This window comes from Malaclemys terrapin, chromosome 2, assembly GCF_027887155.1.
Source record: "Malaclemys terrapin pileata isolate rMalTer1 chromosome 2, rMalTer1.hap1, whole genome shotgun sequence".
Taxonomy (NCBI): Eukaryota; Metazoa; Chordata; order Testudines; family Emydidae; genus Malaclemys; species Malaclemys terrapin.
This window is the reverse complement of record NC_071506.1, coordinates 279,255,000-279,269,187: the sequence shown is the minus strand read 5'-3', so window position 1 is coordinate 279,269,187 and position 14,188 is coordinate 279,255,000. Positions and strand designations below refer to the sequence as shown.

Sequence of the window (14,188 nt, the reverse complement as noted above, 5' to 3'; positions counted from 1 at the left end):
TCCCAGTCAAAGGCATGGCGTTGGGGCAGCTTGCCCTGCTCCTGCCCATGCTGTACCCATTATGTGGGCTAAACAGGTGACTGCTGTCTCCAGGGATGTCAAACTGAGCCCTCTTACCAGCACTCAATTCACTGAAAAATGAATGCAAACGTTCTATTGGGTGAGTTGCCTGTGTGGAGAAAAGTAGGAGACAGGCCTCAAAATATCAAACTCTTTATAAACCTGGAAGGAAATATGCCCTTCTGATTTTACTGCAAATTCTCCTAAACCAGCAGCCCGAGGTCACACAGACAGAGATCCTCAGACACTTTTCCTTTAGCAAATGGATAGTTATTTTTATGCAATTTTGCAAATTTTATCCCCCCCTTTTTTCTTTTTCTTTTGTGAAATGTTGATGAAATCTTCCTCTTGCACTTTTTTTTCACACTAAAATATACCAGAAATGCAAAACCCTAGCATTTTTGCAGCAAGCCAGAAATAGGCTAATTTTCGCTTTAAAAACAACAACAACAACAAAAAAGGAAGAAAAGAAGCCAGTTAGGCAGTTCAGCCCATTTTTCTGTCCATGTCTTGTGATGTGGGCGCAGGGGGGCGAGGAGGAGAACGGGGAACCAACCCATCCAAGTAGTTTTGCACTTTTGCTGTCTGTATATTTAAACTGTTTAGTGTTTAGGACTTTACTTGATCCCTTAAGGCCTCATTCCTGCAACATGAGCCAAACAGGTTCTGCCCGAGCGGATCATATTGAAGGTTCTTGGCCTTATTATTTGGAGTCGGTTGGAAAATTTTAAAAAATTCAAAATTTTGACCAACAGCCCCCCTCCCCCAAGAACAATTCTTATATATATACAGTGGGTTCTCCCCATTATTCAACCATCGCTGCCCTCTATATTATGTTAAAATGTTGCACATTTATCTGTCATATAACTGGCCACGTATTTGGAATCTGTTGGGCATTTAAACAGAAGATAAGCTGGAAATATTGCATGCTGTTTCATACAGCTGCCCTGTCACACAAACCTGCTAATAGACTTGACACCCACTGGTGCCCCTCTTCGAGGACTTTAGCAGCTATGTGGATTACAGTTGACCGTTCGTATCTGAGGAGGAGGAAATTTTGGGTACAGAGCTAGGGGTAACAAACACTGCCCTCTAAGGGCTGATCAAAAGCCTATTAAATTCAGTGGAAAGACACCCAGTGACTTCAATGGGTTTTGGATCAGGCCCTGTATCCATTGCCGATATACCTCATCCTACATTATTTTGGACTGAAGGAAAGAATGTGATCCAGTAGATTTTTTTTAAAAAAAGAAAACATTTGTAGGTTGTGTTATGATTTATTATTAGACATAATAAAGGAAATAAAATCTACAGGGTGTAAAAGGGTTAGACTAGATGACCCTATGGTTTTATGATTCCATGATGCATTCTCTGGTGGATGGGGAAAGACTTAGATGTGCTGGAAAACATCTAGAAATAGCATTATTGAAAAGGGTTTTAGAATGGTGTCAGTCTTATCCATTCCTTCTGGAAGCTCTAGCATTAGTCCCTGTGACATGGAGAGTATGCAACTGCCAAATCCCTGATCATAGCCCCAGCGGAAAATATTAGTTATCAGTGTTCATTGTCAAGTAACGCAAATGAGTCAGAGAGCTAAAGTGGAAATGTTTATGGTTTGTTTCTTTCTTCCAGTTACTCTGTTCAGGCTTTCTGATCTATGATGGAATGAATGGAAAATGTGTGTATGAGGGTTATAATTAAGTTTTGGATAGTGACTCCTTGTGCCACCACGAGTCCCTCCAAAAAACACATCCCCAAAAGATGAAACAAAGAAACGAACCTTTAGTCTATTATTTATATAATCATCTGTGTGCCATAGCCTGGCATTTGGGCAGCACATCTCCATTGAACAAGCAGGCCTTATTTTGATAAGGCAGAAGCAGCAATAATGTTCTCCAAGTGTCCACCTTTCAGCCAACATGACCCTACAACATGTCTACGTACACTGATACGGGCATATTTACGGGGCCCGTCAATGTTATGTCTCAGGCATGTGTACTATTGATTATTCATGTCTAGAAAGATGTCTCCATCGAGTATTTTCCTAGGTGGCAGATTTTTTTTCCAACCTCATATTTTACAAGTATTATTTTTTCTTTGGGGGATTTATTGTTGAATTCAATGATGTCTATAAAGGATATCTTTGCTTTGGCTATTAACAGGCAAGTAAATGCTAAACAATTTAAAAGAGCAGAGAATTAAATTACTTTAAAAAGTAATTTATATTGCCCCCTAATAACTACTTTGAAAAACCTTCCAGTGCAGTCAGAGTCAGTGGGGGTGGATCACGTGTTTGTAAGCAGCCCAAAATCTATAAGAACACAGCAGTCATTTTTCTAAGAATTTTGTACTAAAGCCGATGAAAAATCAGAATTTTCATTCCACAGGAAATTCTGATATTGTGACATTTGTTTTATCCCCAATTGAGATGAAAAATAGAAACAATGAATTTTTTTGTGGAATGAAAAGTTCTGAAAATGTTTTAATTGGAACTTTCAAAACATGTCCTTTTGATTCAGTTGGACATTACATTGCATCCACCTGAGCTACTGCGGTGCTTCATGGAAGTTGTAGTGCAGGTGCCTTGTGCCCCCATTCTCCTGTATGGTCTGAGCCACCCAACTGGACAACATCTCTCATGATACACTGCAGTCATTGCAACTCAGACAGAAGGAAGCCCTCAGTGCATCATGGGAGACGTAGTCCAGCTGGAGACCACAGCCCATAGGGGAGAATGGAAGAATGAAGCAATCAAACTTCAACTCCCATGAGGCACCGCAGTGGTTCGGGTGGATGAAGATTAAGGTCAAACAGAGCCAAAACTAAAAGTTTTGATTTTGTTGAACAAACTGAACTGTTTCGATTCTGGTCAACTTGACATGAATAGTTTAGATTTTCCTAATGGGAAATGGAAAAATGTCAGCAAAATCAACATTTTCCTGTGGAAAATTTAGATGTTGCAGAAGAAACCACATGTTCCACTGGGGAAAAAAAAAACAAAACAACTGATGGAGAATTCCAGACCAGCTCTAATTTTTTACAGAATCCAAACATAGGAATTGATGGCTTTTTTTCACTGAGCCACCCTGCACTCCACCTGAATTAGTATTTGTGGGTAAGAAGTGGAACAGCCAGACACCCTGGTTGTCCTCACAAGACTAAGCATTCTCAACCATGATCATATCTAACTGATAATGATGAAAATAATTATCTTAAAGAACAGGAGTACTTGTGGCACCTTAGAGACTAACAAATTTATTTGAGCATAAGCTTTCATGGGCTACAGCCCACTTCATCGGATGCATGTAGTGGAAAATACAGTAGGAAGATATATATATATACACACAGAGCACATGAAACAATGGGTGTTACCATGCACACTATAAGGAAAACCACTAACCCAGGAACCTATCCTTGTAACAAACCCTGATGCCAACTCTGTCCACATATCTATTCAAGTGACATCATCATAGGACCTAATCACATCAGCCATACCATCAGGGGCTCGTTCACCTGCACATCCAACAATGTGATATATGCCATCATGTGCCAGCAATGCCCCTCTGCCATGTACATTGGCCAAACCGGACAGTCTCTACGCAAAAGAATTAATGGACACAAATCTGACATCAGGAATCATAATACTCAAAAACCAGTGGGAGAACACTTTAACCTGTCTGGTCATTCAGTGACAGACCTGCGGGTGGCTATATTACAACAGAAAAACTTCAAAAACAGACTCCAACGAGAGACTGCTGAGCTGGAATTGATATGCAAACTAGACACAATCAACAAAGGATTGAATAAGGACTGGGAATGGCTGAGCCATTACAAACATTGAATCTATCTCCCCTTGTAAGTATTCTCACACTTCTTATCAACCTGTCTGTACTGGGCTAGCTTGATTATCACTTCAAAAGTTTTTTTTCTCTTACTTAATTGGCCTCTCAGAGTTGGTAAGACAACTCCCACCTGTTCATGCTCTCTGTATGTGTGTATATATATCTCCTCAATATATGTTCCATTCTATATGCATCCAAAGAAGTGGGCTGTAGTCCACGAAAGCTTATGCTCTAATAAATTTGTTAGTCTCTAAGGTGCCACAAGTACTCCTGTTCTTTTTACTATAAGGAGAGTGATCAGTTAAGGTGAGCTTTTATCAGCAGGAGAGAAAAAGCACTGTTTGTAGTGGTGATGAAAATGGCCCATTTCCAGCAATGGATGGGCCATTACACAAAGTAAAACCATTTCCCCATGCTTATTCCCCTCCCTCCCCACAGTTCCTCATATCTCCTTTGTCAATTACTGTAGTGTAATCTCTTTATCATGAAAGTTGAATTACAAATGTTGAATTATGTACAGAAAAAAAAGTTTGTTTACATTTGCAGAAGATAATGCTGCTCGCTTCTTGTCCACAATGTCACCTGAAAGTGAGAACAGGTGTTCTCATGGAACCATTTTAGCCAGCGCCACAAGATATTTCCATGACAGATGGAATGGTGGCCAAAGCATGAAGGGGCATACGAATGTTTAGCATATCTAGCACATAAATACCTTGCAATGCCGGCTATAAAAGTCCCATGTGAACGCCTTTTCTCACTCTCTGGTGACATTGTAAATAAGAAGTGGGCAGCATTATCTCCCGTACATATAAACAAACTTGTTTGTCTTAGCGATTGGCTGAATGAGAAGTAGGACTGAGTGGACTTGTAGGCTCTAAAGTTTTGCATTGTTTTGTTTTTGAGTGCAGTTATGTAACAAAAAAAATCTACATTTGTAAATTGTACTTTCACGATAAAGAGATTGCGCTAGAGTACTTGTATGAGATGAGTTGAAAAATACTGTTTCTTTTTGTCATGATATATAAAATTACAGCCTGTCTCAAATTTATTAATGAAAACAGCTTCCACTCTGCTTGTTTTCCAGCGTTGTCCCTCTTATTTACCAAAGATCACATTTTGCCTGGAACTCTATATGGCACACGCAGACACCTCGTGGTTGGATAACACAAATACAAGCGCACATCACATGCATGCCTGACATACATACATTAATAAATACATAAATACAAGCACATATCATTATATAAATGCCTGACCAACATGCTTGCCTTCTATGATGAGATAGCTGGCTCTGTGGATATAGGGAAAGCGGTGGACGTCATATATCTTGACTTTAGCAAAGCTTTTGATATGGTCTCCCACAGTATTCTTGCCAGCAAGTTAAAGAAGTATGGATTGGATGAATGGACTATAAGGTTGATAGAAAGTTGGCTAGATTGTCGAGCTCAACGGGTAGTGATCAATGGCCCCATGTCTAGTTGGCAGCCGGTATCAAGTGGAGTGCCTCAGAGGTCGGTCCTGGGGCCGGTTTTGTTCAACATCTTCATTAATGATCTGGATGATGGGATGGATTGCACCCTCATCAGGTTTGCAGATAAGCTTGGGAGAGAGGTAGATGCGCTGAAGGGTGGGGATAGAGTCCAGAGTGACCTAGACAAATTGGAGGATTGGGCTAAAAGAAATCTGATGAGGTTCAATCAGGACAAGTTCAGAGTCCTGCACTTAGGATGGAAGAATCCCATGCATGCTACAGGCTGGGGACCGACTGGCTAAGCAGCAGTTCTGCAGAAAAGGACCTGGGGATTACAGTGGATGAGAAGCTGGATTTGAGTCAACAGTGTGCCCTTGTTGCCAAGAAGACTAACGTCATCTTGGGCTGCACCAGTAGGAGCATTGCCAGCAGATTGAGGGATGTGATTATTCCCCTCTATTTGGCACTGGTGAGGCCACAACTGGACTATTACATCCAGTTTTGGGCCCTCCACTACTGAAAGGATGTGAACAAATTGGCAAGAGTCCAGTGGAGGGCAACGAAAATGATCACCGAGCTGGGACACATGACTTATGAGGAGAGGCTGAGGGAACTGGGTTTATTTAGTCTGCAGAAGAGAAGAGTGAGGGGGGATTTGATAGCTGCTTTCAACTACCTGAAGGGGGGTTCCAAAGAGGATGGAGCTCGGCTGTTCTCAGTGGTGGCAGATGACAGAACAAGGAGCAATAGTCTCAAGTTGCAGTGGGGGAGGTCTAGGTTGGATATTAGGAAAAACTCTTTCACTAGGAGGGTGGTGGAGCACTGGAATGGGTTACCTAGGGAGGTGGTGGAATCTCCATCCTTCAAGGTTTTTAAGGCCTGGCTTGACAAAGCCCTGGCTGGGATGATTTAGTTGGTGTTGGTCCTGCTTTGATCAGGGGATTGGACTAGATGACCTCCTGTGGTCTCTTCCATCCCTAATCTTCTATGATTCTATACAACACTATGCTATTTTTGGAGGATATATATGAGCCTGATCGGCCACAATGGAATTGCACCTATTTTGTTTTAGATACTATTCTGCAATTGTAAAGAAAATGGAACTGATAAAGATGTATAATTTGACTGATTGCTTCACATAGAGAAGTGAATCGAAATTGGTGTATTTTACACTTTCTTCTGATGCCCTCAGCGTGTAAATTGCAATCCCTTAGATTAACACCCTGCTGTACACGGGGACAACCAGGAAAATTTATCCAAATTAACTAAAGGTCTGATTGTAAAGTAGATTAGTTCAACTGCATAAAGCCCTTGTGTAGATGCTCTTATTCAGAAATAAAGTTGCCTTAATTTAATTTAGATTCTTATTCTTAATTGAATTAAGGCCACTTTCATTCTGAATAAGAGTGTCCAGATAAGGATTTAATGCAATTTAACTAATCCTCTTTAAAAGTTAATTTGGATTATTTTTTCCTGAGGCAAGTGTTTCTGTGTACACAAATTCTAATTTATACATCATCTCTGAATTTGACTCATGGAGTCTTATACTCTCTGGTTTTTGCTTTCCTGCTCTGCCCCTCAGTCCTTGCCTCTCAGCGTATCAGTTACATCAGCTCAAACTCCCAGAGGGACAGATTCAGAGGTGACAGGAAGTGGGGTGCAAGGTTAGTTAGTGGGAGGAATATAACTTACATGCTGAACGGGTCAGAGAAGGTTTATGTTACATTAGCTTTGACTCCCTTAGATAAACGTCCACTGGCTTCTCTATGAGGCCCTTTATGGGGGATCTGTACCGTGTAAACTCATGCACACCTAGGCAGGGTGGAGGCAGAGAGTGGGACCCAGCTGGCTGGGAACAGCCCCGGGAGCAGATAGGAACCCCCGGGACCCTTCTTGGCAGCCTGGAGCTGACTGCCCTCCCGTGCTGAGTCTCAGTATCTCCCTTCGCTCCCCCTCCTATCCCTCTTGCCCTCCCCCCCATTCGCAGGAAGCTTCCACACCCCCCTCCGCTCCCTGACGGTGACTGGTGGGTTACTGGCAGAGCTGCTTTCAGAAGGTGCACTGTGCAGCAGGCAGAAGGAAGTGTTGCATGCTGGGAGACAGGCTCTCACCTTCTGTCCTTGCCACAGCAGGCGGGTGTGTACGTTAGCTTTTCCTCCCCAAAGGGGATGCTGTTTTATGCCTTCTTTGCCGAGACGCAAGGCATGTGGGTAGAATAACCTCGTTTCCAAAAGTATATTCCACACGCCTCTGAAGTTTACAGCCTGGAGGCTCCCCGCCTCCAAAGCACAAATCCAGGATGGTTTAGGGCCTAATCTCTGTGGGCCTCCAGCCCCAAGAGGGTTAAATGGTCCCTTGCTGGGCTCTGATGTTCCACCCAGTAGAGAGAAAGTGCTGATGTGCATGCATTAGCCATTCTGGCCGTGTTACAAGGCCACCGAGCTCCTTACAGCGGCGGCTCCAGGCACCAGTGCTCCAAGCGCGTGCCTGGGGCGGCAAGCCGCGGGGGACGCCCTGCCGGTCCCTGTGAGGGCAGCTGTCAGGCAGCCTTCAGCGACATGCCTGCGGGAGGTCCACCGGTCCCGCGGCTTCGGCGGCAATTTGGCAGCGGGTACGCCGAAGCCGCGGGATTGGCGGACCTCCCGCAGGCATGTTGCCGAAGGCAGCCGGCCTGCCGTGCTTGGGGCGGCAAAAAAGCTAGAGCTGCCCCAGGCTCCTTACAATTGCTCTTATCAGAACCTGTTCCTACGGCCTTCACCCGGTGTCAATTTATCTCTCCCCAGTTGTGTGTCAGAATATTAGGAAGTGTTAGGGATGCACTTTCAAAGCATTGTCTGATGATTTAGCTACAAAGCTGCTGTTAATATTCAATGGAAATGGTATGAATGAATCCCTTCGTTTTGTTTGTAAAATGTATCCCCTTAATGCCCTGTATCAGCGTCAGCACTTCTGTTCTAACCTGTTTTCTACCTAAATAGGAACAATGTGGCCCAATGGCCAAGGCAGTGATGGCGGAGTTAGGTGACTTGGGTTCTAGTCCGACTTCTGATCTTGTCAGTGAGGAAGGATGGTCCAGTGGTTAGAGCGCTAGCCTATGGCTTGGGAGACCTGTGTGCAATTCCCTGTTCCACCACAGTCACATCACCTCTCTATCTCTGTTTCCCCACCTATAATATGTGGATAATAATCCTTACCCCTTCCTCCCCGCTTCATAAAGTGCTCTGAGTGCCTCATACAAAAAAACCTGCAGGAACAGTTGTTATGCCCTCCTTGAGAGGCCATGACCCGGCACAGCGTGGACTTTTACAAAACCTGTTTATGTCATCTTGTCCGGCTTCAGCTGCCCGGACAGACTTGTATTTATTAGGCCAAGTTTCCAAAGCACACAGAGCAAGCTTTTCCAGATCTGCGTTGCCGCATAAGATCATCCCGGCCCATTGTTCTGACTACGTCATCTGCTCGGAGTCCCACCAGTGGCTGCCTCTTCCCCGCCATGCATGCCACATGCTCACTGGCATTATCGTAAAGACCATTAATAATTTAGTCCTGCCCTACCTGTCAGATTGATTAGCGTGGAGTTGACTTCAGTGTTTGCTCCACCAGTAGTGCCAACCTGTGTCACCCATTGGTCCATGTCTCCTTCCAACCACTTTGGTGCTTTCTCCTACACCGACCCTTGTGTGTGGAACAAACTCCCTGAAAATAATCTACAAAGCCACTACTCTGTCCCCCTTCAAATCCCTCCTGTAGGCTCACCCTCTGCTGGGATGCCTACAGAACATTGCTGGGTGATAACGGTGCAACCATGGCAGCTCAATAGTGGACTCAGCTCACATTCCCCTATTACTGTTACCTTGTCCTATCTCCCCCAGATCCCCACTTGTTTAGTGTTTTTTATTCACCTGTTGTGTCCTGTCACTAACAGGGAATGGAAGTTCTGCAAGGCCAGGACTGTCTGTTTATTGCATGTTTGTACAGCGCCCAGGATAACGGTTAGGGCCTCTAGACACCATTACAGTGCAAATAACAACAACAATAAAAAAGAACAGGAGTACTTGTGGCACCTTAGAGACTAACAAATTTATGAGAGCATAAGCTTTCGTGGACTACAGCCCACTTCTTCGGATGCATATAGAATGGAACATATATGAGGAGATATATATACACACAATAATAATGAATGACGCATATATTTTTCTATTTACTTACTTGCACGTTAGGTTCCCCAATGATGTCATAAGTTCTTGTTCCTTTGTCTCATTTCTAAGAGCCCACAATACCGTTCAAGACAAAACTGAAGGATGTTGAAGTTCAGGAGAAAGAATCTGCCACCTTCCAATGTGAGGTGCCCGTCCCTAGCACTGAAACTGCCTGGTTCAAGGAGGAGACCAAACTCCAGCAGAGCAAGAAGTACAACATCGAAGAAGAGGGGACGTACCGCCGGCTCACCGTCCAGAATGTCACCACGGACGATGACGCCGTCTACATCTGTGAAATGAAGGAGGGGAGCAGGACCATCGCGGAACTGACTGTCCAGGGTAAGAGAGAGAATCCACTACAGTAGGTTTCTCCTTCCCTTTTTGTGCCCTCCCTCTCCCCCGCCCCCTAAAGATTTTTGTTTGTGTGGGCTAAAGTAAATCCTGCCTGACAGCACTGATGATTTCATCTGGAGTTGAAACGAGTGTTTGCATTTTATGCTCTGGTGGGTGGTGCACAGTGTATTGGGAACGTGATTTCAAAAGGCCTGCAGCGTTACTAGCACAGTGGAATGATCCCATTGAGGGGTGGTTAACAGGGATTGAACCTGGAAATCCCAATCTGTAAGCATGAGTCTGTACCACTTAGGGGAAAGGATTTGGGGCCAGCTTTTTAAAGGTAGTTAGATGCCTAAAGATGCAAATAGGCACCTACTGGGGTTGTCAAAAGCTCCTAAGAGCCTGTCTCCCATTGACCAAAATCTTCCCCAAATCCTTTAGCGGTAAGCAGTAGCAAACTCAGAAATGTTCTATGTGGACCAGCCACTGGAGGGACATAAAGCCACACTGTCCTATTGCAGGTTACAAGAGCACAGCACTACTTTGAGAGTAGGGCCAAGAGTCAATCATTGGTGACTGATGGGGAAAGTAAACATTTTGGTAGGCTTGACAGAAAAAGTGAGTTCATTTCCACTCTATACTTTTTGCAAAAAAATAAAAGGCCATTTTTGAGGCAGAAAAGTGTCATTTCGCCACTAAAAGCTATGATTTTGCTAAGAGAATGTAAAAAAAAAAAAATTCTCAATGAACATGTTTTCAAGAGGTTGTGATGAAAATTCACGAAAGGCAGCATGAGGTGATGAGAACAGGGAACTTCAGCCCTAGAACAAATCTGTAACCACATCACTACTTCACAGGTGGATTTTTGAGTTGCTCACATTAATGACTGTACCGATCACACTTCTCTAAGAGCGAAATTCACCTGGGCAGGGAGCAACCCAGGGGCTAGGCACTACTTAAGTCCTGCTTCAGCACTATTGTTAGGTCTTAAGTGGTGTCAGTCTTGCGCTGGCTGCATGCACAGGGGTGAATTTCACTCCCATCACCTGAGCAATAGACTGGGAGCCAAGAACTCCTACACTGTAAACCCAAGTCTGCCTCTGACTTCCTCTACAGACTTAGGCAAATAGCATTCCTGGACTCAGTTTTCCCATCTGCACTATGGGGCGGGGTTTTCAAAAGCACTGATGTTTTGATGCTAATCATACTTCCCTATAGAGCTTTAGCTCCTTATAATTACTAACAATATAGGGAGCATTGTTTAAAAAGGAAATGTATCACTAAAGTTACCATTAAATATGGGCCTCAGCTGCAGAGTTCAGATATTAAGCCAGATCCAAACTTTCCTGAAGTTTACGGCTGTTCTTCATCAGGGGTTTGGTTTGCCCCATAATATGGTTTAAACTCCAGTGGCAAAATCTGGATGTATCCAAATCCAGATGCCAATTTTCCCAAAGTTTGGGAGCTTAGGGTTGATGTGTATTGAGATCTAGGGTTTGGGCCAGTGTAGGTTTCTCAAAAACACAGAGACATGTTTGCAGAAGTGTCTGTTAATTTTAAGTTTGTGGATTCACCTACATGAAATCTAAATCCGATAGCTGTGATCCTGATTCTGATGTTGATTCAACTTATGTAAATTCTACTTATGTAAATTATAATGATCTCCATTGAAACTAATGGAGATACACTCTTGTAAAAGCTAAAGAACTGAATTTGGCCCTTTTCATTTCCAGTCTGACTGTACTCTAATCAAAGGCCATGGAGGAATCCCACTGTAAAACCTGGTGGCCCCTGCCAGATCTGTATATACAAATGCAGGTTTTAAACCTGCAAACAAATGGAGAGGTGCAAGCATTATGGGACATTTGACCCAAAGAGATGCGGGAGTTGATGAAGGAAATTACAACCCACTCTTGGGAATGTATTATGGATTCCTTGATTAATTGTGAAATTATAAAATTTAGAGATGAAAACTGTTATGCACACAAAGAAGTTAGATAAAAAACATAAATACTCTTGTTGAAAGGTTGCAATGTCACAATGCTTTATTTCTCAGAATTCAGAATAACTCCCCAAAACAGAGAGCGACAAAGCAGGCTGCTCCCTAAAAGAGCGAGGCACAACTCACCCCACTTTACCCTAGAGTGCGTGGCTGCAGACTCATTCAGATGACCCATGTCACATGGCTTCCCTCAGAGCCCCCTCACTTGCAAGCAGGACCAGGAAATCCTCACACTTAAAAATCTCTTGTTATTTTTAACACAGATTCCAATACACCACAAAAATGATGTTGTGGAGCATCTGATCCATCTTTCTGTAGTATTCATTGCCACATGTGCGGTGGTGGTGGTGGTGGTGGCAAACAAGACAAAGAGGATAACCCTATTAATACCGAGGAGTCCGGTGGCACCTTAAAGACTAACTGATTTATTTGGGCATAAGCTTTTGTGGGTAAAAAACCCCACTTTTTCCGATGCCCCTATTAATACCCCTCCTCTCCTCTTCTGAAAAAAAAAATCCATCCATGACTTGAATATCGTTACAGCTATTCCTATTTGCATCCCATACTGGTCAATCCCAGAGATGGGATATTGAATACTAGCAATAGAGTACTTGTCTGATCTGCCATGGTTATGGATACCATTTTGTCAAGGTAAAATTATGCGTAATGTGTACAGTCACAATAAAAATAAATAATTTCGAACTATGGTCATGGTAACTTTATGGACCCTGCTGATGAGCACAAAAAGTTAATTAGCTCACTTTGGTCAGGTCCTCTTTGAAACAGGACTATCTGAAGCCTGTCTCCCAAGCAAAGAGGAAAAAATTCAGAGGGAAGGGTTGTAGACCAAAGTGGATGAACAAGGATCTCAAACAGGTTATTAGGAGAAAGCAGAAAGCCTAAAAGGAATGGAGGAAGGGTGGATCAGCAAGGAATGCTACTTTTTGGAGGTCAGAAAGTGTAGGGGGGAAAGTGAGAACTGTCAAAAGCCAAGTGGAGTTGGACATGGCAAAGGAAATTAAAACCAATAGTAAAAGATTTTTTCAACCATATAAATAAAAGGAAAACAAGGAAGGAAGAAGCGGGACTGCTAAACACTGAGGATGATGTGGAGATTAAAGATAATCTAGGTGGGGCCCAACACCTACACTAATATTTTGCCTCAGTTTTTAATAAGGGTAATGAGGTTGGGACAATGGCAGGTGGCTATTGGAACAAGAATATGGAAGGAGGTGGAAGCCAAACTCAAAACAGTTTAATGGGACCAAATTGGAGGGCCCAGATAATCTCCCTCCAAGAATATTAAAGGAAGTGGCACATGAAATTGCAAGCCCAATAGTAAGAATTTTTAATGAATCCATAAATTTGGGGGGGGGGTCCTACCCTGTGACTGGAGAATTGTGAACATAGTACCTATATTTAAGAAAGGGGGGGGAAAGGCGATCCATGAAACTATGGGCAAGTTAGTTTGACCTCAATTGTATGCAAGGTCTCAAGAACAAATTTGGAAAGAAAAAGCAGTTAAGGACATAGAGGTAAACAAGTAATTGGGATAAAATACAACATGGTTTACTAAAGATAGATCATGCTAGACTGACCTGATCTCTTTCTTTGAGAAGATAACTGATTTTTCTAAACAAAGGAAATGCAGTAGATCTAATCTACCTGGCTTTCAGTAAGGCATTTGATACAGTTCCACATGGGAAATTATTAGTTAAATTGGAGAAGATGGGGCTTTAATATGAGATTCGAAAGGTGGGAAAGGAACTGGTTAAAGGGGAGACTATAATGGGTCATGCTGAAAGGTGAACCGTCAGGCTGGAGTTCCTCAAGGATTGGTCTTGTGACGAATTGTATTTAATATTTTCACTAATCACCTTGACACAACATGCAGGCATGTGCTAATAAAATTTGCAGATGACACAAAGTTGGGAGGTATTGCCAATACGGAGGAGGATTAGAATATCGTGCAAAAAGATATGGATAACCTTGAAAACTGGAGTAATAGAAATGGGATGAAATTTAATAGTGCAAAGTGCAAGATCATGCACTTACGGATTAACAACAATAATTTTTGTTGTAAGATGGGAAAGTATCAGTTGGAAATGGCAGAGGAGGAGGAAGACCTGGCTGTGTTGGTCGATAACTGGATGACTGAGCCGCCAATGTGATGCAGTTGTGAAAAAAGCGAATGCAATCTTGGGATAGCTCAGGCAAGGTATTTCCAGTTGAGATAGGCAAGTGTTATTACCATTATACAAGACACTGATGAGACCTT

The 14,188-nt window shown here is 43.0% G+C and overlaps 1 protein-coding gene across 3 annotated transcripts in view; it reads left to right on the top strand.

The window, feature by feature from the left end:
- OBSCN (obscurin, cytoskeletal calmodulin and titin-interacting RhoGEF) overlaps positions 1 to 14,188 on the top strand; it is a 308,809-nt gene that overhangs the window by 17,498 nt on the left and 277,123 nt on the right. For all 3 annotated transcript variants that reach the window (XM_054016662.1, XM_054016661.1, XM_054016659.1), the window contains exon 3: positions 9,642 to 9,911. In XM_054016662.1, coding sequence (XP_053872637.1) covers positions 9,642 to 9,911 — 270 coding nt within the window. The remainder of the gene's footprint in view (positions 1 to 9,641; positions 9,912 to 14,188) is intronic.